Source organism: Euprymna scolopes, chromosome 34, assembly GCF_053919585.1.
Source record: "Euprymna scolopes isolate OS-2025 chromosome 34, ASM5391958v1, whole genome shotgun sequence".
NCBI lineage: Eukaryota > Metazoa > Mollusca > Cephalopoda > Sepiida > Sepiolidae > Euprymna > Euprymna scolopes.
In genome coordinates this window covers 58101231-58127905 of record NC_136515.1, presented here as the reverse complement: position 1 = coordinate 58127905, position 26675 = coordinate 58101231, and the positions used below count along the sequence as shown (strand labels likewise).

At 34.4% G+C, this 26675-nt stretch overlaps 1 protein-coding gene across 2 annotated transcripts in view; it reads left to right on the top strand.

Annotated features, from left to right (window-relative positions):
• LOC145259276 (cell division control protein 45 homolog) overlaps positions 1 to 26675 on the top strand; it is an 88519-nt gene that overhangs the window by 55556 nt on the left and 6288 nt on the right. For both annotated transcript variants that reach the window (XR_013864148.1, XM_080117116.1), the window contains 4 exons: positions 5594 to 5732; positions 13903 to 13986; positions 20283 to 20401; positions 21950 to 22026. Coding sequence is in view for 1 of the 2 variants with exons in the window: in XM_080117116.1 (XP_079973242.1) it covers positions 5594 to 5732; positions 13903 to 13986; positions 20283 to 20401; positions 21950 to 22026 (419 nt within the window). In the remaining variant the exon portion in view is untranslated. The remainder of the gene's footprint in view (positions 1 to 5593; positions 5733 to 13902; positions 13987 to 20282; positions 20402 to 21949; positions 22027 to 26675) is intronic.

Genomic DNA, 26675 nt, shown 5'->3' with positions numbered 1-26675 from the left:
CACTCTTGCCATGCAGAGGGAATGGAGTTTGTCATGAATTTGTTCTCTTTGAATTCTAAATCCCATTTCTGGATGTAGACCTATGTGAGAAGCATCCCCACTGGTTTGGTTATATTAAGTTCAATGGTGGGTAGATAAATATAGCCTGCGTTAATCGAAGTAGAAAACTTGGCAACTTCATCAGGGGGATACCATTGATTGGACTGAATAGCAAACAAACGTCTAAGCAGCTGCCAAAAGTCAGATCCATGCAAACCATGGAAATTTATCTACAGCTAGATAAAAAGAACTTCCTTTTTCAACGAGTGAAATGCTGCCATCGTTTCCACAGTGTTTGTTAAGATAGTCAACAGATCGATGTTTTAAGCATAAACAACAGTATTTACTTGTCATGTTGAAAATAGTAGTTATGAAAATTCATTGAGTAGAAAAACTGCTATTGTGTTTTAGTAAAAAAAAAAAAATCTATAACTATTGGCTAAAACAAAACGGCAGCCATTAAACTGGCAAAAAAGATAAGTATCCCCCTGTATTCGCAATCTTCAAGGTGTTTACATTTAGGCAGATGCAACCCCCCCCCACACACCTCATTTTCCTTGAAAATTACTTTTAACCATAACTAATTTTCTACTCGAAGATTTTTCGTAATTTTTGGATATATTACTATTTTCGACATGACAAGTAAGTACTGTTGTTTTTGCTTAAAACGACATATTTAAAAAAAAAAAATCGATTTATCGACTCTATCTTAACAAGCACTGTTTCTACTGTGGAAGAATGCTTTTCCAAAACAAGCAAAGTTGGCGTGAACCCAGGAACACTTGTTCAGGACATTCGACTAATGTGTCACCAGCCATGCAGACAAGTCTTTTCATCAGCCAATCAAATAATTTTTAATATATTAAAAATTTATTTAAAGGAAAAAAACTTTTGCTTCAGATTTACAATTAAATGTTTTCATATTGAAGATAACCTTCAATATAAAAACATGTAGAAAAGCTATGATGGAAACCTGTTCGGGATGTGTAGCCATGCTATTCTATGAATAAACTTTTCGTCACATACACACACACACAGAAGGTGAGAAACTGTCTTGATGCCTATCTTGGTCAAGTAGTCTATGATCTTCTCTGAGCACCCTCAGGACTAACTTTGCACAAATCTTCCGCATCTTCAGTTCCTCGCAAATAATTGTGTGTACAGTTCCCACACTGACATCAAACTGTATACCTATTGTCTCTATAGACACACGATAGTCCTTATCCATGAAATTCTTTATTTGGTCAATCCATTTTGGTGTTCTGACCTCCTTACTACTCCCACACCTCTCATCATCCCTCGCAGACTCCTTGCCTTCCTTGAATCTCTTATGCCACTCAAAAACTGATGCTCAATTCAAGCAAGATGGTCTAAAGGCAGTCTGAAGCATTCCATATGATTCTGTGGTATTTTTTTCCAAGTTTAAAACAAAGTTTTATTGCATATCATTCTTCTAAAATGTCTTCATGTCCAGATTGCATTTTTGAAATTTACCAGATGTGACCATCAGGCTTTAGTAGGGTGTATTCTAATTCATACTGTAGCTGTTCGTTTGAACCTGAAATCATAAAAATTGGTCAGTCATTTCATAACATATATAGCAATAACATACTGAATTTTCAACAATCTACAACAATTTTAAATGCCTGTACAAAAAAAGTCTGGAAACTTATTGGAGGCACCTTGTGTGTGTGTGTTTGACGAAAGTTTATTTATACAAACATAGCATGGCTACATATCCCAAACATGTTTTCATATTGACGGTTTTAAGTTTTATCGCATTTAAATTTTCCGCAAATAAGCATTTCCCGGGTATTAAGCAAAAATATGCACGTACAACAATGGGCACCACTTATAACATGAAGATTATATTGCTTAATACCTGGAAAAATACTTATTTGCAGAAAATTTAAATGCAATATTCGTTTTCAGCACACCAGAAAACCTATAGAAAATAAGTTTTTAAGGTAGGTTTTGTGTTGGACTATCAGGCCACAATTACCAAAAAAAAATAAATAAATAAACACCCCTGGAAAAAAATAAGATGGCCACCCCCAAATAGGTGGCTATGAAGTGGGTATTCATTTTCCGTTAAATTAATATACCCTTCTTTTTAAAACTATAATTTCTTTATATCTTGGAAACTACCCGTTTCCTGGAATTTTAAACATTATTTTCATTTTCAGCACCCTCGAAAACCTAGAATAGTGGTAAATTTTAAAGGATTTTTTTTAGCATGGAAAGATACTGCACCTTTACCAATGTTTTAATCGGTCATTTGTTTTCCTAGTTTTGCATATGAATTACAAAACATCCAATATTTGCCGAAAACTTCTGGCCTTGATGGAGGGGAGACTAAAACTTGCTGCTGTGATTTCAAATGATCTGTAATAACAGCAAGGGGAGACTTGATTCCAAATATTTTTCATATGTTATATCTCCCCTCTTTGGTTTCATAAAGTAAATTTCACAATGTATAAGGATTATTTGATACTGAAGATATTCATAATCGTACTCTATTTCTAAAAGAGGGGAGATATAACATATGAGAAATATTTGCAATCAAGTTTTCCCTTGCCGTTAGTTCAGATCATTTGAAACCATAGCAAGTTTTAACCTCCCCCTCCATCAAGGCCAGAGTTTTGGGGGATATATATATACGGAAACAATTTATTTTGGGGGATATATATATAACGGAAACAATTTATTGCACGGGCGTCCCCCCCTTTTTAAAATTCATCATTCAATAAGGTGAAAAGCTATAGCAAACATCTATATGAGTATTTTAACCATAGTTCCTGATTTTAAAATGCGAAAAATTAAAAGATACATCTGCCTTACTTTTAATGCTAGGTTTATTTATGGTGTCTTTTAAATTTAATAAAAACCCTTCAAAATTTGCTGACAAGGAGACCTTGCTTATTAAAAAACTATATGTAATAATTATTGTCCGTAACTTGATGTCTACCACAATAAAAAAAACTGTTTTCCGAAACGGTCGTACAGATAATTGATTTTGTTGTTGTTCCTTCTTATGAAACGGATTTTTAATTTAATTATAATTTGATTTTTAAATTTTAAATTATCAATCACATTACTTAATATATATATGTATAACCTTGGACTCTCGCCAATTTTGACGAATGAGGTTCTAACAACTTATTATTTTCAATTCGTTCACGCTTTAGTCTCGGATGATATTTAAGTCCTGCATGAGACTTACAAATGAGTCCACATATAGTACAAGTTTGTGGATTCAGTGATGCGGTCGATGGTGTGGCTGCGGACTATATTGCTCCTTCCCTTTTTTCATTCAGATGATTCAAACTGTAAGAATGAAAACAGCGAAGACCCTCAAAGCAAAGTGATTTTTACTCTGCAATCCAAAACCTGGTTCTCAAGACCGCTGTGTGCAATACCAGCTGAAGACAAATTGCTTTTTAACTTGTTTTTGTACCGCAGTAATGGTTGCCTCAAATTCCTTTTCCCTCCGTTCAGTTGATTGTACATTAGGATTTTTGGTATTCTGTCATCAGACATTCTCAGGAGATATATAGTTTTTTATTTTTCTTCATGTAAATACAGTCATATCTTGCTGTGATGTTCAAACCGTTTCAATCATAATTGATCTCATCAGGCAAGAAAATTTAAAAATTAAAAAGGTTCAAGACCATTTTCAATTTTAGAGGAGAGAAAATATACTTTTCCATGACTGACATGAGGCAAGGTTACCCTCTTTTCTCTTTGAGTATTTACATAAAGAAAAAGAAAAACTATAATTTGCTCTTTGATTGAGCACTATCAATGACACTTGTTGAAATTAAATTATTCTTAATTTTTGGATATCTTTCAACCTGGAATGTATGTATATATATATATATATATATATATATATATCTTGGCAACCCTTCAGTAGTGAGGATGGTAGTTAAGTATGCGGAGATGGCCGACAATGCCGATCCTGGCGTTGAACCGCCTTTCACTGTGCGGACAGGTTGTATAATTTCCGTTCTGATCTCCCTCTCTCCTTCTCTTTCTCTTTTCTTCGAGGTCCGCATGTCAGTTGGCCTTGAAGGTGGCTGTACCTTTGGCGATGGTCTGCCTCCAGGTTTGCCTGTCTTTGGCCTCGGTCGCCAATGTGCATGTATTGATGCCACACTTCTTCAGGTTTACTTTCAGAAGATTCTTATATCGTTTTTTTTCTGGCCTCCTCGAGTGCTCTTTCCTTATTTTAGCTGTCCATAGAATAGTTGTTTCAGCAGCCGGGAATCCGACATCCTGACCTGGTGCTACCAGATCAGGCTGTCTAAAGATATTGACTTTTTGAGAAGAAATGTACTTAGGTACATTGATGCTTTTTGTTTTTTTGTTTTTCTTCCTTTTGCAAAACTTAATTATATTCTGCAAAAACAACAACCCACCTTTTCCCCCTTTTCTTTCTTCCCCTTTCTCTTTCTATCTCCCCCACTTCCTGACTGGTTTCCTAACTTAAAATGTACCAAACATTAATACTGTAACCCTTTTTCCTCTCCCATTGCAAAACTCATGTTCTGCAGGACAGAGAACAAAAACAATAAAATCCAATATAAAACAACCAAACCAAACTCTACAAATAAATATTTGAACATATAAAGAACTTGAAGCATAAAAACTGTTTCCAAAATAACTGGATTCGGCATTAAATAACCTGGAAAAGGTTTGATATGCCGTAAAACAAAACAACCAAACCAAACAACCAAACCGACATCCTGATAACATGGCTGACCATCTGACCATAATGATGATGGCTTCGATGATGGCTTCGACACTGAGCTTGGTGCGACATGTATATCTAATATAATAAAATAGGACTATCCCCCCCCCCCGGCCACATTTGACACTTTCACATACATGTGTGTGGGTAGTATATGTGCATGAATAAGGGCAATAAACAAAGAAGAAAAAACAAAAAGGAGAAAGAAGCAACCTTAGTAGAAGTCAGTGTCCCCAATGATGCTGGGTTAAACAGAGATGAGAGAGAAAAGATAACGAAATACCAGCATCTCATGTACGACATGAAAAGAAACAAATCTTAGGAAAATAATTCAGTCCAATAATTAAAGAAGCAATCGGACTCATGAAAAATAAGTTTAAAAAAACTACCTGGCGAATATACCCGGAGAACCAAGTGCAAGAGAGGTACAAACAGTTGAAAGTGTAGGGACAGTTACAATATGGAGATCCTCGGTTGGAAAGTATGAGATAGTGGGTGAATGTCTGGCATCCAGTAGGATACTCCATCCTCAGCTAGAATAAAATAATAAGGAAATTAAAGACGTAAATAAATAGATGAAGTTATGAAAGGAAGAAAGCACAAAGGCAAGGTGAGTGGGTTGTTAAAGTAAGGCATAGTATAAGGGTGGTAGAAAGTAGAGTTGGCAGTAGGTCGAATGTTGGATATGTTTGCAGATGATTGGTTGTTTTGGTGATGGATAGGTATTTAGAAAAAGGGAACTTCATATTTATTGTAAAGTAACTTTTTTTATTCTTAATTGGTTTGTTTTTTTTTAATCAGGAAAAACACAAAAGAAATGGAAGATGCGATCAATATTGCAAAGAAACAGACAAGCGCATTGGCAAATCAAGTCCAAACCTTTTTAGATATGCAACAGGTTATGTCGGCAGGACCTTTTCTTTATGCTTTTGTGCAAGAGGTAAGTGCACTTTTTTCTTTTTTTTTTTTTTTTTTTTATTGCGCACACACATTATTTCATGTATTTACATAAAAATTTTTTTAATTTTAGAATGAAAAATTAGCTATCCTAAATTTTAAAGAACCCCAAAATTTACTAAACTGCAGATGTGAAATAGCAAACATATGTATACATAAAATAAATGTTACCTTAGTAGAACAACACATAAGAAAATAAACTGAATAAACATGTAATAATAACAATGATAATAATAATTACTAGCTAAATAAATGTATATATAGTCACAATAAGTATAATAATTGATAAACGAACAAATAAATAAACTAGCATAAACAAAAATATACACAGACATATCTAAACACATCTAGATCGAAACAAGGTCACCTTCTAAAACACAAAGAAAAGATGGCCCATTTCGTTCGAAAAACAAAGAAACAGGTGAATTATTGTTATGGGGGGGTATAAGGTCTATACATATGTAAGACGCTGTATATAAAGTGCATTGGGTATATGATGAATTGTATATATAGTGAAGTTTCTTCGTGTCATCTAATTAGTCCACCGGGAAAATGATTCCTCGTAATATATAATAATCAATAGAGGATTAATTCTGTTAAGTGGGGGAGAGAGGCGGATGGGGGGGGGGGCATAAGGTCGATATGTATGTAAAACATTGTATATAAAGTGCGTTGGGTATATAGTGAAGTTTCTTCGTGTCGTCTAATATTCATAAATCCTTGTGGATGTGTGTATGGCATGGGTTACACGACGTTTACAATACGGATAACACAAAGGGGGTGGAACACAGTTCTGGGTGGTTATGTGTCTTGCCAATAAAAAAATCCTACCTTTGTTCATATGGATAAGGGAGAAACAGACCAAATATCAAGGTCTCATGTATGATATGAAAAGAAATTGGAATCTTGGGGAGATATCAATCATACCAGTTATTATAGGTGCCACAGGGCTTATGAAGAAGAACCTGAAGTACCACCTAACTAATATTCCTGGTGGACCAAGTGCAAAAGAGATCCAGACAACTGCACTTAAGGGAACAACGAGGATACTAAAAAGAGCTCTCGGTTGGTTTCAATAAAAAGCAGGGCAATGTTGGCAGCTGGTTTGGCTGCTTCATACCTAGCGTTACAATCTTCAAAGGAAGAAAATTTAAAAAAATAAAAATCTTGATTAGTGAATCTACCAAAAGCTGAAATTAACATTTCTTCCAAAGAAACGACCAAGAGTCTGCGGTTATATTTTAGACAGCTTTTATTTCACTATGTTTCTTGTTGGAAGATTACACGCTGATCTTACACTCTGCGTCGACCCCGTACTTGGCAAGACTCTTCAGTAATATGTTCAGACAACTTTTATTCCAAATGTTTTCCTTGTTAGAAGATTGCATGCATGTCTTAGTTTCTGTTTCATCCCCATACAGGGCCATTACAGACCTATCTCCAACATTCTCTTTGTTCGTTTAGCCCTCTCTCTAGCTCTGTCTCTCTCTTAACTCCTAACTCTGCTCATATATATTCAAATTAATCCTTGCTATGATGTAATTCAATTCACATATTTTAACATGTGACTTTTTGAATCATGTTTTACCATCTGTTAGAAACATATTTTGTTTCATCTTGAGTGCGTGGTACAACGGGAAAAAAGGTGGCTGGTTACTTTTAATGTATCTAAAACCAAGCTTCTATCTTTACATCATCAACGCTCTGATCTCCATCTGGCATCAATTGAAATGAATGACTCTCATCTTGGGGAGGCTCCATGTTTTGACAAGCTTCTGGGCTTGACCTTTACTCCTAATCTGAAATGGAATACGTACATCAAATCTATTGATCCAATAGATATCTACCTGCTGATGCAATTCTCTAGCTATATAAGAGCCAGGTACATCCAAGGGTGGAGTATTGCTGTCCCATCTGGGCAGGAGCTGCTAGAAAGACCTTATCCTACCTTGACAGAGTTCAGAATAAATTTTGTAGCCTAGTGGGAGGATGCCCTTTTCTCTTTCCTGCAACTTCTTGCTCACAGAAGAGATGTTGCAAGCCTGTCTTTGCTTTATCGCTATTTTCATGGCATATTCTCGTCTTAGCTCCAATCTATGATCCCCCTCACCACACTTTCACGAGAAACACTCGTCTAGCTGAAAAAACTATCAATAATTTCTCCCATTCTTTATCTGTGCCTAAACTTAAACGTAGATTTCATGAACAAAGTTTTTTTTCTTAGAACTGCACGCCTGTGAAATTTTCTTCCGTTTGCCTGCTTTCCAGCTGACTACAATATGGTCATCTTCAAGTCCAATGTAAACAAGTTCTTGATGAGTTAATTCCCCTTAAGTAATCCAATTTACCAAATTTACACTTCTAACGATTTCTATGATATAGTCACTTTGAGTACTGTGCACGCTTTAACCCTCATCCTCGAGTGGCCTCTTGGCCTTGATAAGTGGTCATTCCTTTGTTTAAAAAAAAAAAAAAAATCACTGCATTTTTTTCCTTGTTATTGTTTCTAAGTTGACCAAAATATTTTACTAACCATTCCTTTGTTTCAATAACATTCTTTCTGCATACTTTTTTTTTTCTACATAACAATTTTAAAACAATAATAATGTTCATTCTGTAACATTTTTACTGTTTTTAATAATAATAGTCGATGTCATAAATCAACTATCAGCAAGGCCACGCGATGTTGCTTCGGCATAATCCAACATTATGGGTCAAATGAAACTGAGTGTGGGGGGGAAAACAATCTGATTGGCTAAACTCAACATCTCATGAATGTATAAAATATGAAGTAACATCAATTCTATGCAACAGTCAGATGTATCCATATGAAGATAAAGCTCAAAAAATTTTGTGTGGCTTTACTACCGTAGTCATTTTCATAACTTACGAGGTGTCTTCAGTAAGTTTCCAGACTTCATATTAGCACTTTTATTAATAGTACACACATGAAACTCTAGTCCATTTTGAAGTAATCACCTCCGACTGCAATGCACTTGTTGTACCGTTCCAACAACTTCTGGAATGGCCCATGGAAGTCTTCTCGTGTGATCGTGTCAATGACCCTTGTGTCACAGCCTCTTTCATCTCCTCAGTTGTCTCATGAAAACAGCCTCTAAGGTTTTCCTTGAACTTAGGGAATAACCAAAAGTTACACGGAACAAGGTCTGATCTATAGAGAGGGTGGGGAACTGTCTTGATGCCATCTTGGTCAAATAGTCTATGATCTCTGAACACCCTTGGAACAAACTTCGCACAAATCTTCTGCATCTTCAGTCCCTCGCTAATAATTGTGTGTACAGTTCCCACTCTCAAATCAAACTGTACACTTATTGTCTCCATAAACACACAATGGTCCTTATCGGTGAAATTCTTTAATTGGCTGATAAACTCTGGTGTTCTGATCTCCTTACTCCTCCCCCACCTCTTATTATCCCTCACAGACTCCCTGCCTTCCTAAAATCTCTAATGCCATTCAAAATCTGATGCTCAATTATTGCAAGATGGTCCAAAAGCAGTCTGAAGCATTCCATACGTTTATGTGGCATTTTTTTCAAGTTTAAACCAGAATTTTATTGCATATTGTTCTTCTAAAGTGTCCTCATGTCCAGATTGCATTTTTTAAATTCACCAGCTGTGATAATCAGGCTTTAGTAGAGTGTATTCCAATTTGCGCTGTAGCTGTTTATTTGAACCTGAAATCATAAAAATTAGTCATCTCATAAGATATATAGTTACAATATACTGAATTTTCAAGAGTCTACAATAATTTTAAATGCCTGTTAAAAAAAAAAAAAAAAATGTCTGGAAGCTTATTGACGGCATCTCATGTCTGTGCATATATTCTTCTTCTTGGCAGTACTTCGCAAACAATTCTATGAAGGGGGTTGTCTACGTCAACTGCAGTATATATATATGTGTATCACAAAATCAAGACAACAAAGATTGGTTCCATAGCAACAAGTAGTGTATTTTCATTGTTCGTTACAATTGTTTCGCGACCATTCGGACAATTTCAAACCTTATATCATTTGAAAATATTCACAAGAATGGACTTTCTTCTGACGTTGAGAAAAACACTTTATTAATGAACAATATGGAATCCATTTCCCTTTTTAAGAAAAACGATGCGATAAAAATTTACCTACATTCCTTCCTTCAGTGAGAGAGAGACTAGATAACCCGTTCCCCCCACCTTCTCCAGTTAAATATTGTTGTTAGTGATATCACATGCTACTACTTTAGTGCAATACAAAGCTCTTTCTAATTAAAGAAATAGAGCACTCTGGGAGTGACAGTTAATGCTTACATAAAAACATTAGCTATCATTACTAACAGTGTTTGTTCCCAGTTGTTTTTTTTTTTTTTTTTGTTTTTTGTTTTACATAGACGTCACCACTTATCAAGGCCGATAGGCCACTCAAGGATAAGGGTTAAAGAGTGTAGAGTAGTCAAAAGGACAATATAGTAATCGATAGTAATGGAAGTTCGGTAAATTTGTTAACCTAAGTGGAACGGCTCATCAGAAACTTGTTCACGTTGGACTTGAAGACAACCATATTATAGACAGCTGGAAAGCAGGAAAACGGAAGACAATTCCACAGGCGTGCAGTTCTAAGGAAGAAACTTTGATCATGGAAAACTCAATGGTTGTAATAAAGCAAAATAGTCTGTTTATGGATGACATATGTCATCCATATATATATATATATAGAGAGAGAGAGTGAGAGACTAATAATTGTGAAATTATCAATCAAGTTTTCATAGGACGAAACGTAACAAAATCATTTCGGGAGCGATGTACCTATCAACTATCATCAATGGACCTGAGGTAATTTCATCAGCATCAGACAAAGCCAAACTCTTTGCCAAGAACTTTGAAGCTAATTTTACCCTTTGCGACCAAGGCCACCAACCCCCAATATTTCCTCCTGTATCAGAAAACATGCTATGTGATATACATATATCTGTACATGATGGTGCCAAGCTAATCAAAAACCTTGATTCCAGTAAAGCACCGGCCCTGACGGTATTCCAATTATTGTACTAAAAGAACTTCAACCAGAACTTACGCTCATACTTACAGAAATGTTTAAACGTTGTCTTAAGAAAAATTGCTTTCCCATCACTCTGGAAAATCTCATCAGTATGTCCTGTATTTAAGAATTCAGGTGATCGCTCATCCCTCTCTCACTACAGGCCAATAAGTCTCCTGTGCGTCATGAGTAAGTTGCTAGAATCTGTGTTAAATACAGAAGTAATCAACCATCTTAGCAAAAATAACCTTCTTAGTGACACAATATGGTTTCCGTTCTGCTAGATCTACAGCAGATGTGCTTACAGTTATATCTCATAGGATTAGCGAATTTCTCGACGGAGGCAACCTTTCTAGGACAATTGCTCTTGACATATAAAAGGCCTTTGATAGGGTATGGCATAAAGGTTTACTTCACAAGATCTCTAGCTATTGTATAGCTGGAAATGTCTTCTCAGTTATTAAATCATTTCTTTCTGACAGGTTCATAAGAGTAGTAGTTGAGGGGCAAAAATCAGAAGCTCACAGTATTAATGCTGGAGTCCCTCAGAGGTCCATCCTGGGCCCAACTCTTCCTGATCTACATTAATGATCTTACAAATTACATCCTTACATTATTCGTAGACATTTATGCTGATGACACTACCATCTATGGTAGCACATCTAAGTCAGTAAGCGACCAAGTTCTCTCCGTTTCTCTCTCCTCTGATCTTGAGCACGTGGTACAATGGGGAAAGGAGTGGCTGGTTACTTTTAATGCATTTAAACCCAAGCTTCTCTCTTTACATCATCAACGTTCTGATCCCCATCTGGCATCAGTTGAAATTAATGGCTCTCGTCTTGAGGAGGCCCTAAGTTTTGACAAGCTTCTGAGCTTGACCTTTACTCCTGATCTTAAATGGAACACGTACATCAAATCTGTTGCCAAGGCCGCTGGAAAAATGGTAAGATCCTTCTATCGATCCAGTAGATATCTCACTGCTGATGCAATTCTCTATCTATATAAGAGCCAGGTACGTCCAAGGATGGAATACTGTTGCCACATCTGGGCAGGAGCTGCTAGAAAGGACTTATCCTGCCTTGATAGAGTTCAAAATAGACTTCGTAGTCTCGTAGGAGATATCCTTTTCTCTTCCCTGTAACCTCTATCTCACAGAAGAGATGTTGCGAGTTTGTCTCTGCTGTATCGTTATTTTCATGGAAAGTGTTCGACTGAGCTTCAGTCTATGGTCCCCCCTCACCAAACTTTCACAAGAAACACTCGTCTAACTGAAAACACTATCAATAATTCCCCCCACTCATTATCTGTGCCTAAACCTAAACGTAGATTCCATGAACAAAGCTTCTTTCTTAGAACTGCACACCTGTGCAATTGTCTTCCGTTTTCCTGCTTTCCAGCTGACTACAATATGGTTGTCTTCAAGTCTAACGTAAACAAGTTCTTCATGAGCCGTCCCACTTGTTAACAAAGTTACCGAATTTCCATTACTAACGATTACTATATTGTCCAATTTCTACTGTACACTCTTTAACCCTTATCCTCGAGTGGCCTCTTGGCCTTGATAAGTGGTGATGCCTATGTAAAAAAAAAAAAAAAACGATATGCTTTTATTCATTTGATATTTACAAATAAAACCATCGAGAAATAAGTAAAATATTTCTGGATATCGTCTCCTCAGCATAAATGGAGGGGGAGGGAGGACACCAAATTTTAACCGCCTTATTGAAGTAAAATATAGTTTGTGAACCTAGAATAAAAAAAAAAATAAAAAAATTTTAAGTGGAATTTAATTCTTTTGTTTAATATTGATTAATTTAGATTAATACTGGATATATGTCTGTGATACAATTAAACTATAGTGTACTGATTTTTAATTGGTTGAATCGTAAACGGAGGAAAAATAGTAGGAAAAATAGTAATTACATTTTTGATTTTTGTAGGTGGATAGGATTTTTATAAGGGAGAAATAAACTATAATGATGAAAAGCTGGTTTTTCTGCATATATATTGTACCTATTGACTATGCCTCCCCACAAGACAGAGTTAGACACTAGGGTCGTTTTTTAACGAGAAAAGGTACAAAAATAAAAATTGTCTCAGTCGTGAAGGATGTAATAAAGTTGTATTCCTTTCGTTTTGCTTGTTTGTTCATAATTTGATTAATACATTCAAAAGGTGAAATGTTTCACACATTAATTTTCATACTGAAAACGAGCGTTTACATACTTTCATTCCAATGTGATTTCTATATATACTGTTTATTTAAACGAAATCTAGAGTCAACTAATAACGTCATTGCATATTACATTAAAGAAAATTGCTTTTTAATAATCAACTCCATGTTGTTGTTGTTGTTGTAGTAGAATTGTTTTAACTGTTCTATTTAAAAACAAAAATATCAAGTTTCATTGGTCACCCGATAATTGCAGTTTAATTCACTTCTGTTTCTTTGTTCACACTTTTCTCAATAACCACACTTTTCAAATTTGTTTTTTTAAATTTTTTGAAATTTTGCATACACATTAGTGATGGCGAAAGTAATTGTTTGGCAGAATAGATTTTCCAGGATAACTCTGGTTGCCATTATAGCGATAAAATTGCATAAAATCGTTTGTCTGTTTGTTTGTTTGCACTTTTCACAATAACCATTCCTTGAATTTTTTTCAAATTTTGCACAAACATTAGTCATGGTGAAAGTAAATTTTTCACTCGTGGAGAGGGACCCTGCATTCTCAACTTGCTTTTATAAAGAAAATTATTTTTAAGTGATTAATAGGAATTTATAGACATTATTACATTATAATGCCTATAAATTTCCATTAATCGCTTCATGATTGCAACATAAATCTTGCAAGTTTGAATTGTTAGGTTATCTACCTTTTTCTTTTTTTTTTTATTTGATTGTTGGCTTTCTGTTACTTATAAAAAAATTTTTTGAATTGTTGTTGCCTTCTGTTACTTATAAAATTTGATCTTCTCTTTTCAAGAAGTAAAACTATTTGATCAATTTATGTGGTTTTTGGAATATGATATTTTTGTTTCATCACAGGTATGTACATACATGGTACAGATTTTTCTTTTATTTTTTTATTTTTTTTTTTTTTTATTCTTCGCTAGGGAACCCTAGAAGCCAAATCTTTGAGCCAGCCCCAGTGTTTACAACGTTTAGCCAGATTTACACTGGAAGCCTATGGAGCTGTGGTAAGTCATGTGAATCTATAGCAATAAACGTAAATTTTTTTTAGGGTCCCACCACCACCACCACCACCACCACTGATGGTGACTAAGTTGTTAATGACATCGACTGATAGCCTGGGGGTACCAAATTCAAATCCAATATGTTCCACAGAAACACTTAGGGATGTTGGCAACCTTCATGTGGTCTCTCCCATAAGTACCCATTCCTTTGTTTCTAGAAAGAATGCTGAGCTCATTCCACCATGCTAGAAAATTACTTACATCAAAGAGCAAAGCCACAATTTGTCCATGCATGGAGTATTGTTGCCACATCTGGGCTAGTGCATCTACCACGAGTCTGTCACTCTTCGACAGAATTAAAAAAAAAAAAAAAAAAAAAAAGTCGCAATTCTAATAGCTTACACACTATCTACCAAAGTCCAACCTCTGTCCCATCACCATAATGTTTCATCACTGTACCTCTTTTACAAGTACTTTAATGGAATGTGCTCTGATCAACTCGTAGCACTTGAGTTACCCTCAACATACTCCCGACTAATCCAACAAGGAGCACTTCACTGTTGAGGTCCCTAGATGCCAGAAAGCCTTCTACTATAATAGTTTCTTCCCTCAAACTCCTACACTTTGGAACTCCATCCCTGTTTCCTGCTTCCCTGACTGTATTCACCTGCAGAAGTTTAAACGTAATGTGAACAAACATTTTGCTGCTAAACTCCTCACATTCTCTTGTTAGATACAGTACCAAATAGTAGCACCTTTTTCATTCAAAGTCCTTGTTTGAAGTGAAAAAAAAAAATTTTTTTTTTTAACTAGAAAGATGCCAGGATGTAACATTGTACCCACAATCTACACACGTGTTGACATGTAGGGATGCATACAGTTGCCATTCAAGGGGAAACAAATGGCGACAATAATCATCTGTATTATTTTAATTGGAACTCATTATTGAGATGAGTATTATTTATTAATTTATTTATTGCAGACTATTATCCTCATCTTTTCTTAGTTGTTTCATGACGTTTCGGCCAACTATTTCTCTGGCCTTCGTCAGGTGGTAACCGCGATGGATAAGAACTCCGAATCTCCTACCAAACTCCAACCTCTGTCCCATCACTGTTGTATCACTGTACCTGTTCCAGGTGAGAATTGTCTGAAGATAGCGGTTTCAGTCCTACCCAAAGCCGCCAAACTTTCACAAAAAAAAACACTCATCTAGCTAAAACCACTATCAACAATTTTCCATACTCTTTATCTATGCCTAAACCTAAATGTAGATTCCATGAACAAAGCTTCTTCCTTAGAACTGCATGCCTGTGGAATTCTCTTCCGTTTGCCTGCTTTCCAGCTGACTACAATCTGATTGTCTTCAAGTCCAACATAAACAAGTTCTTGACGAACCGTCCGCCTAAGTAATCCAATTTACAAAATTCCCGCTAATTATATTTACTACGCTATAATCACAATGACTAATGTATACCCATTAACCCTTATCCTCGAGTGGCCTATGGGCCTCGATAAGTGGTGATTCCTGTGTTTTTTTTTTAAACATGGTGGGACGACAACAACTATGGAAGGCAGTAATTGCTGAGAATGCAGTTAGGAGATTCAGAGTTCCTATCCTGTCGCAGTTACCACCTGACAAAGGCCAGAGGAATGGTTGGCCGAAACGCTTCAGCCATTTTTAATGTTTCATTGGATAAATTAACTTTATTAGGTAATTTGTTAAAAAAAATGATAGGGGGTAAAGAGATAGGTCTGTCAAGCTGCATCCTCTGTCCCATCACTGCAATGTTGAATCCTTGTGCTTGTTTTATTTTTTTTGTTCTAGTTTGGGATGGGGCATCTTACTGGATGTATTCACCCACTATCTCATAAATTCCAACCAAGAGACCTTTTTAAGATTCCAATCGTCACTCTAAGTGCAATTGTTTGAATCTTTCTTGCACTTGGTTCATGGGTGTGTTTTTTTTTGGGGGGGGGGGGGGGTTACACAGTGATCACCACTTATCAAGGCCCGGAAGCCACTCAGGGATAAGGGTTATTGCAAGTACATTACGTTAGTGTGGAGATTTGATGAAGTGTTTACTTAAGGGGGGTGCGGTTCATTAGGAATTTGTTAACGTTGGACTTGAACACATCCAAGTTGTAGTCCGGTGGGAAGAAGGCAGACGGAACAGTTCCACAGGCGTGCAGTTCTAAGAAAGAAGCTTTGTTCATGGAATCCGCGTGTTAAAAGCAAAATTTTCTATGTAAAGTTTAATTAAATAAAATTGGAAAATTCCATTAGAAATTTACCTTGGTGGTGTCATTGAAGCACAGGGAAGAGCAGGTGCTAGTGTGATTGCAAGAGTTAGGATGAAGTGCAGGTAACATCTGCCATTACCAACAGCAGAGCATTATCACTGAACCAAGGAAAAAGTCAATCGGACATGTATATGCAATGTGATGGATGTGCTTATTTGTACACTTATTTATATTATTTAAAGAAAATAGAAAGATATACCATTTAATATTAAGATTATTTTACATCCATTCAACGCCTGGCATCCCTGACTCAATATACCCTCTTAATAAAAATATATATATATATATATAAAATAAAATGATTTTTAGTAGGTGAACTGCTTCAGCCATTTCCGGTAATGATTCCATACACACCCCTGTGCATAACCACTGTGAACCATGGAAAGAGTCTGTCAAACGTGTACGCAACGTGATGTGCTTATTTGTACACTTGTTTATATTATTTAAAGAAAATAAAAAGATATACCATTAAATATTTAGTCAATCGTATAAGTCATTTTATTGTATAGCCTTTCCCTATCATTTTTTCCAGAAATAGGATGGTTTCATGGAAAAGAATTCATCAGGGTGTTGTTTTTATGTCATTCAAGGAATTGAAGTTTTTAACAATAATATTGTTCTATATAGAATTTGGTACTCAGTACTTAACTATATTGTGGCAAAATCATAAAACAATTCTGGCAAACGCTAAAATGCAAATGGTTTGAATTAGTTACCTTCTTTCTTGCTTTGGTTTGTTTCAATGTGTTGTCTTTATCACTTCCTAAAGCTAGCAAGTTTTTACATAGTAGTCTTAACTCAAAGTATTTTCGACCAATGGAAATCTTTCAAACCCCCTAAAAAAAAGTAACACATACCTGTGAAAATAATATGCCAGTACAAACTTAGAAATTCCTATAGAAACAGATCAACGAAATCAGTGTTCTCCAGACTTCACCAACCACACCTGAAAGACACTAGAAAGACACTAGATGTAATCAATGCGAGTTGTGTGTGTGTAATATATATATATGATTATGAAAAAGGATGAAAATCCGACATGTATGGTATTAATAACAGAGGTGGAGAGACCTAAAAACTCGATGTTTCCCCTGTTTAGTTCAGACTTTTTCAAGAATTAAAAAATGTTTGTTGATGAGAAGGTTAGTTAATTTCTCCCTACCCTACACCCCACCCCACCCCCCACCGCTTACTATATATTTTTTCCTAATTAACTAATCTTTTTATCACCAAACATTTTTTTTACTTAAGTTTTTAGGTCGCTACACATGTTTTTAATACCATATATATATTGAAAAAATAGATTTTTTAGAGAAGAGAAAGTGCTAACCTGTCTGGATAGATGAAGCTCTACTCAATTAAGAGGAGCAATTTATAAGAAACGATATGGAGATAATAATTAAAGTTGCATTAGAACTTTACCTCTCTTTCATTTATTAATCACACTCATCCTTATTGACATGATAATGCAGTAAAGTTCTAATGTAATTTTAATTATGATTTCCCTATCTTTTCTTTTATATATATATATATATATATATATATATATCTTTCTTTTTTTTTTTTTTTTTTTTTTTTTTTTTTTTTACACAGTGATCACCACTTATCAAGGCCCGGAAGCCACTCAGGGATAAGGGTTATTGCAAGTACATTACGTTAGTGAGGAGATTTGCTGAAGTGTTTACTTAAGGGGGCGGTTCATTAGGAATTTGTTAACGTTGGACTTGAAGACATCCAAGTTGTAATCCGGATGGGAAGCAGGCAGACAGAACAGAGTTCCACAGGCGTGCAGTTCTAAGAAAGAAGCTTTGTTCATGGAATCCGCGTTTTGATTTAGGCACAGATATAGTGGGGGAAATTTTTCACAGTGGATTCAGCTAGACGGGTGTTTTTCGTGAAAGATTGGCGAGGGGGGACCAGAGATTGGAGTTCAGATGAGCATCTGCCATGGAAATAACGATAAAACAAGGACAGGCTTGCAACGTCTCTTCTGTGGGAGAGAGGTTGCAGGGTAGAGAAAAGGGCATCCCCCACTAAGCCACGAAGTCTATTTTGTACTCTGTCAAGGCAGGATAGGCTGTTTTTAGCAGCTCCTGCCCAGATATGGCAACAGTATTCCATCCTTGGATGTACTTGGCTTTTATATAGATATTCTTATTTTTTATTTGGCTTTTATATATATATTCTTATTTTTTATTTGGCTTTTATATATATATATATATATATATTATATATAAATTTCTAGCAGACATTAAATACAGTGGAGATACTTTGCTTTATGATTCTTTTTTTCCCCCTGTATAATCTTTTTATATCAAAATTAAAAATATTAATGAAAGTTCCATAGTTATCACAAGTGCTTTCGATTCGACTGCGAGTCATCTTCAGGTGGAATTCATAGAGTTGATAAGGTGAAAGTGAGTAGTAACGAAAATGGAAAGTAAAAAAATAAATTTTATCATGTGATGGGAGGTTAAAAGTCAGTTAAAAATTTGAGTTTTAAAATCGAATTCATGGCCATGTATTAGCAAAGAGCATCATTTATGCGCAATGCCATACATTTTAATATTGAATACGATGTTATTAATATGACACTATGGTGTCATGAATGCATGCAGCAAGGTGCATATTGCGGTGAGAGGGGTTGTTTGACCGGACGGGATGGGGTGGAGGAGTGCAGCGGAATGTAAAACCGCCGATATGTCATTATGGGCGTGTCAAAGGCAAAGCAAATGGGATATTATCTCAAAAATGGAGACAGGTTTGGAATTATCTACGATATGTCAAAAGAGATGGTCGTATTAGAAGTGACATTAGATGATAAATATCCACACACACACAGTGCTGAGCAAAGACAAACCCCTGGGAACTGCCAATAGATATGAGTGTAAGCAACCACCCCCTCCCAGGAAAGGGAGAGAAAGAGGTGTTGAGTGGATAAGACGAAGGGTAAGCTCTGAGAGGAAGAAAGAAAGGGTGTTTTTAAGGAAGGGTGGGGAAAAGGGGTTGGATTTAGAAAACGGAATTCTAAAAAGAGAGTAGAGTCGTAGCCAGCAAACTGAACAGCTGGGCTGGTCAAGCACTCCCGATTTGGGAGCCCTCGGGGCCTGATGTTATGATGTTAACTAACCTGTGTTAATGGGAAATCTGTGACTTTATTGGTCTGGTTTTATATCGTTTCACTGCTATAGTCAGTCACCTCAATTTAGACAGTAGCTGTTATGAAGTAATGAAATTAATAATTTGTTATTGTTATAAACCGGAGTTCTGTTTGTTTGTGGTGAGGACTCTTCATTTTGCAGCAAGCCGCAAGGACCAGCAGAGTGATTGATGTATCCGGAGACTACACGGGATAGAAGACGATTCGGTCGAGAGGCAAAGCGCCCCACCATGAAAACACAGTGGATGAAGACGATCAACAGGCCACCTTGTGACGGGACAATGTATGATCGAAAGAACACCTGTCATATTGGGTGGAGTTCAACGAGGTTAGCGACACCCGGTGTGGTTGGTGCAGTATCAGTCCCGTTATATTAATAGTAAGGTGCTAATGTAAAATGTTTTTAAACAAGTATAACCGATAAGAGTGATGTGTAATGTGAGTTTTAAAGACGGACTTCTGATGACTTCGGATAAAGGTTAAATCTGGGCAGTATAGGAAATGTGTACAGAACAGAAGACTTTGATGGTATGGCCATATAGAAAGAATGAAAGATTGTCCATGGATTAGTAGATATAGAACGATGGTGATAGCACGTTCAGTTCACAGAGGAAGACCAGGGATAACACAGAAGAAAGTGCTAAGAATGGACTTAATAAGGATAAATAAAAACTTGCCTAGAGACACATTAGTTTGAAAGTCAAATTTTATAAACCACCCCGCATATGCTAATATGTAAAATGAACGTTAAAATGAATGATGCTGATTATTTCAGTTGCAGACACCAAATCGTCATTATAATTAAGATTACTAACCAGTGTTTCTTCATTGTCAGCGACGAAGCAAGAAAACACAGTATCTCCCGTTGGTGCTTGGAGTACCATTGGATGCTGAACAAGAAACGTCTTTGGTTATCGGAATTCCACCACTTAATCTGGATGATGAACGGAAAAAGTAAGTAAAATAATTTTATTTTATTTTTTTCCTTTTTTTTTCTTTTTCTTTTTTCCTTTTTCTTTTTTTTTCCTTTTTCTTTCTTTTTTTCCTTTTTCTTTTTTCCTTTTTCTTTTTTTTCCTTTTTCTTTTTTTCCTTTTTCCTTTTTCTTTTTTTCTTTTTTTTTTTTTTTTTTTTTTCAACCTCATATAATCTATATATCTATAAAAGTGAGAATATGTGTGAGGACAATTTTCAGTTGATATACTCAACGAATTTTTGATCTGAAGACTTGAAATTTAGTATATAAAGTATTCAGACATGTGGAAAACTTTTTCATCGGGTTTCATCTGGAAAAAACGTCTGCTAAGGGGTTAAAATTGTAAAATTGGTATGTGGATGTCATTGGATTTCTGTTTGTTTGTCAACTATTTCATGAATGCACATGCATGAATCATTCACATGTCAGCTTCCTTATGTTAAGAATAAGTAGGTTTGAAAACCCTTTTTAAAGATCGTGTCAAGCTGTCCTAATGGTTATCATAGTTGACTCACTATCTTTACGTTTTGGTTTCTCCCTCAGCTATAGCTTTTTTTTTTTTTTGTACTTACAAGAAGTGAACTGTTTAAAAAAAACATAGTACTCGCATGCACATGTCTCAGTTTCTGTATGAATTAAAATATAGTATTTATGCATATTTTACGACTGGGCAGTGCCGAGTGGCCTGCTAGTAAAAAATATTTTTATATTTCAAATAAAATTTTCTATTCAAAATATAAATTTTTAACAACACAGAGTTCCTTTAAATAGCTTAATGATGCAAGACTATAGCTATAAATACTCATGATTTTTAATCATTTCTGCTTTACAGGGAACAAAAACTCATTATGTTCGTCAAAAGATTCTTTTAATGATCATAGAAGCAATCAATTATTTCGGTTTGTACTAATATATAAGGATCATCATATATATATATATATATATATATATATATATATATATATTTTAATTTACCTAAGTATGAGGGTAACATAGCATGGACATATGTATGTAAATGCATGTAAAAATGAGTAACATACGATCATGTAAGAGATATGGAGCACATTCGAGATCACGTGAGAGGCATAGATAATACTCAAGAGCACACTTGAGAAGACTATCACATAGGTGATGTTACAGCTGTAACAATAAGGAAATGTCGTCATTACAAAGAAAAAGTGAGTTGAAGATTTTTTTTCTATTCTTTGTCTACTTTGCGACGGAATCTATGTGTTGGTTCCTAGACTAGGTTATATGAGCACTCATCAGTGGTTGTATGTTTATTTTTTAGTAAGATTATTTCAGATTTATGCACCAACTAAATTATTATTTAAGGTTGGTCAACTCTTTAACTATAAATGTACTTGTGTTTCTAAAACTATTGGATTCCTTGTAAATTTTACTCTGAAAGTTGTTTGCTCTTTTTATAGGGCTTTGTTTACAATTGCATCCCAGGACAGAGATGAGGAGTGTAGTATAGATTTATTTTTTAAAATCACTTAAAAAATTTGTTTTCGTTTTCTTCCAGTTTTTTTGGCAAGGCTTTTGAGCAAGCAGCAGTTACGACAAATTCAAGAACTTTGCATGATTATTTCGATAGTTACAGTAAGTATCTTTTTTTCTTCTTGTTTTTTTTTTTTGTTTTTGTTTTTTTGTTTTTTGTTTGTTTGTTTTTTTCTCGTTTTTCTTGTTTTTCTTTTTTCTTTTCTTTTTTCTGGTTTTTCTTTTTTGACTTTTTCTCTTTTTCTTTTCCATTTTTTAATTTTACTTTCTTTTTTCTTTTCTTTATACTTTTTCTTGTTTCCTTTTTATTTCTTTTTCTCTTTTTTCCTTTTTCTCTTTTCTTCCTTTTTCTCTTTTCTTTTCCTCAATTCTTTTTTTTTCTTTTATCTTGGTTTTTATATGCATATAATGAAATTATATTTATTCATTAAGGACCATTTGATTTTGAAGGGATGATAAATGACACACAAAGAAGCAAAGATTGCGCAATTTCTATTCCTCATGAACTCGTAGCACATGCCCCCTCGACATACTTCCAACTAATCCAACAAGCAACAAAATCTTTCCCCTTCACTATTGAGATCCCAGAAAGCCTTCTACTCTAATAGTTTAATCCCTTTAGACTGCTAGACTTTGGAATTCCCTCCATGTTTCCCAATTCCCTAACTACCTGCAAAACAGGGTTCGGACAGACTTGAAAAATCCTTGAATTTTTACTTTTAGGCCTTATTTCTATTATCACTTTGAAAAATCCTTGAATTTTTACTTTTAGGCCTTATTTCTATTATCACTTTGAAAAATCCTTGAATTTTTACTTTTAGGCCTTATTTCTATTATCACTTTGAAAAATCCTTGAATTTTTACTTTTAGGCCTTATTTCTATTATCACTTTGAAAAATCCTTGAATTTTTACTTTTACGCCTTATTTCTATTATCACTTTGAAAAATCCTTGAATTTTTACTTTTACGCCTTATTTCTATTATCACTTTGAAAAATCCTTGAATTTTTACTTTTAGGCCTTATTTCTATTATCACTTTGAAAAATCCTTGAATTTTGTCTTTTACGCCTTATTTCTATTATCACTTTGAAAAATCCTTGAATTTTGTCTTTTACGCCTTATTTCTATTATCACTTTGAAAAATCCTTGAATTTTTACTTTTAGGCCTTATTTCTGTTATCACTTTGAAAAATCCTTGAATTTTTACTTTTAGGCCTTATTTCTATTATCACTTTGAAAAATCCTTGAATTTTTACTTTTAGGCCTTATTTCTATTATCACTTTGAAAAATCCTTGAATTTTTACTTTTAGGCCTTATTTCTATTATCACTTTGAAAAATCCTTGAATTTTTACTTTTAGGCCTTATTTCTATTATCACTTTGAAAAATCCTTGAATTTTTACTTTTAGGCCTTATTTCTATTATCACTTTGAAAAATCCTTGAATTTTTACTTTTACGCCTTATTTCTATTATCACTTTGAAAAATCCTTGAATTTTTACTTTTACGCCTTATTTCTATTATCACTTTGAAAAATCCTTGAATTTTTACTTTTAGGCCTTATTTCTATTATCACTTTGAAAAATCCTTGAATTTTGTCTTTTACGCCTTATTTCTATTATCACTTTGAAAAATCCTTGAATTTTGTCTTTTACGCCTTATTTCTATTATCACTTTGAAAAATCCTTGAATTTTTACTTTTAGGCCTTATTTCTGTTATCACTTTGAAAAATCCTTGAATTTTTACTTTTAGGCCTTATTTCTATTATCACTTTGAAAAATCCTTGAATTTTTACTTTTAGGCCTTATTTCTATTATCACTTTGAAAAATCCTTGAATTTTTACTTTTAGGCCTTATTTCTATTATCACTTTGAAAAATCCTTGAATTTTTACTTTTAGGCCTTATTTCTATTATCACTTTGAAAAATCCTTGAATTTTTACTTTTAGGCCTTATTTCTGTTATCACTTTGAAAAATCCTTGAATTTTTACTTTTACGCCTTATTTCTATTATCACTTTGAAAAATCCTTGAATTTTTACTTTTAGGCCTTATTTCTATTATCACTTTGAAAAATCCTTGAATTTTTACTTTTAGGCCTTATTTCTATTATCACTTTGAAAAATCCTTGAATTTTTACTTTTAGGCCTTATTTCTGTTATCACTTTGAAAAATCCTTGAATTTTTACTTTTAGGCCTTATTTCTATTATCACTTTGAAAAATCCTTGAATTTTTACTTTTAGGCCTTATTTCTACTATCACTTTGAAAAATCCTTGAATTTTTACTTTTACGCCTTATTTCTATTATCACTTTGAAAAATCCTTGAATTTTTACTTTTAGGCCTTATTTCTGTTATCACTTTGAAAAATCCTTGAATTTTTACTTTTAGGCCTTATTTCTGTTATCACTTTGAAAAATCCTTGAATTTTTACTTTAAGGCCTTATTTCTATTATCACTTTGAAAAATCCTTGAATTTTTACTTTTAGGCCTTATTTCTATTATCACTTTGAAAAATCCTTGAATTTTTACTTTTAGGCCTTATTTCTGTTATCACTTTGAAAAATCCTTGAATTTTTACTTTTACGCCTTATTTCTATTATCACTTTGAAAAATCCTTGAATTTTTACTTTTAGGCCTTATTTCTATTATCACTTTGAAAAATCCTTGAATTTTTACTTTTACGCCTTATTTCTATTATCACTATGAAAAATCCTTGAATTTTTACTTTTACGCCTTATTTCTATTATCACTTTGAAAAATCCTTGAATTTTTACTTTTACGCCTTATTTCTATTATCACTTTGAAAAATCCTTGAATTTTTACTTTTAGGCCTTATTTCTATTATCACTTTGAAAAATCCTTGAAAATATGGAAAACGTCTTGAAAATGTCTTTAAAATGTCTTGAAAATTGCATTCTTTATGTCCAGTATTTGTCGGAATATTAAAACTAAAATCGAAATAAATACTATTAAATGATTTTTTAAGTAATAATAAAAATACCGTTAAATATTTTTTTAAATATTATTATTGAAAATAATATGAAATACATTGTTCTGAAATTGAATAGTATTGTGGATTCAAGAGTTACGTCCCTTCATCACAGAACTAGCTCCTGTAATTTTTTGATAAAGATCCAAACCTCAGTCTATTTTTGTTCTTAATTTTTTTTCGGGGGATGGGGGCACAAGGAGTTGTGGCAGCTGCCATAAAGAAAATTACCTGTTTCCCTCTCTAAAACAGATACCTTCCTTGCGCGTTCAGGACTCTCCAATAGCAACCACTACCGCTGCCACCATCACCCCACCCCACCCCCATCACCCCAAAAAATTGACAAGACAGCAGCCATCTTTGTTGGAAATTAAGTCTTAAAGAGAGTTAATATTTCAGATGAAATAAAAAGCAATTAAAACTACTTAAATTGACTGATAACATTTATTTGTTGTATATTTGATTTTTTTATCACTTTTTCAAATCAGTGTGGATTGTAAAACAAACCTCAAATTTTGTTTTGAAAACTTGAATTTTGTCTGGTGAAGGCCTTAAAAAATTTTGAAAAGTCCTTGAAAATCGACATTGAAAATCTGTACGAACCCTGTAAAAGTTTAAATGTAATGTGAACAGAAATTTCGCTGCTCAACTCCCCACAGTCGATCCCAAATAGTAGCTCTTTAAATTTCTAGTGGCAATATGCTTGTTTGGTGTGAAAAAAGAGTAAAAATAACTCTTCTCCTGAGTCAGCAATGGGAAAACAATGGATACCCCCTCTGAGAGTGGCTGTGTACATAATTGTGAAGCAAGGGTTGCACAATCCTTAACAACACCTCTCCTGAATTGCCACTGCTTGATTTTAGTGTAAGTAGAAATTTTAGGACGACTGGAAACAATGTTGAGATAAGCGGAGAGCACATACAGCACCTGGTATTTCCAAATGGTCACCCATTTTAGTATTGACGAGGTTCAATGTTGCATGATCTAATGGAGATCATCATGTCCATATGATCATGCTGTATATGCTTGTCAACGTGATTATACCATGTTTTTTTTTTTACAAAGGAGTCACCACTTATCAAGGCCTGGAGGTCACTCAAGGATAACGGTTAATGAGTATACAGTAGTCAATGAGAAAATGTAATCATTAGTAGTGGAAATTTGGTAAATTTGATTACTTTTAAGGGAATGGCTCATCAAGAACTTGTTCACATTGGACTTGAAAATGACCATATTGTAGTCAGTTGGAAAGCAGGAAAACGGAACAGAGTTCCACAGGCATGCAATTCTAAGAAAGAAACTTTGTTCATGAAATCTACATTTAGGTACAGATAGGGGGGGGTATTGATAGTGATTTCTATGATCAATTGCATATTGATTCCTGCAAGGTATCATTTTCTAGAATAATGAAGTGCTCGTTTCTGTCTCCAGTTCATTTACCAATCATGGTGTTTGGCTTTTTACATCAACAAGCCAGAAATTCAAAGGATACCTTGTCATCCATTACCTAATATTTACATATTTAATCGATTACCTGTCAGCCTCCCATCTATATAAATTTCAGTCGTCAGTTTGTGATGTACTACAATTCTCATCTTTGTGGTTGTTGTTCATAACATTTTGGTTGATCTAACCTCCGACCTTCTTCAGATTTATATTTTCGAACTTGGTAATTGTTGTGGCCCTAGGAAAGGGTCATAAAGAAAAGACTCAAACAACGGGTTTAGGTAGAAAAGAATATATTGTACAAGAAAGTGAATG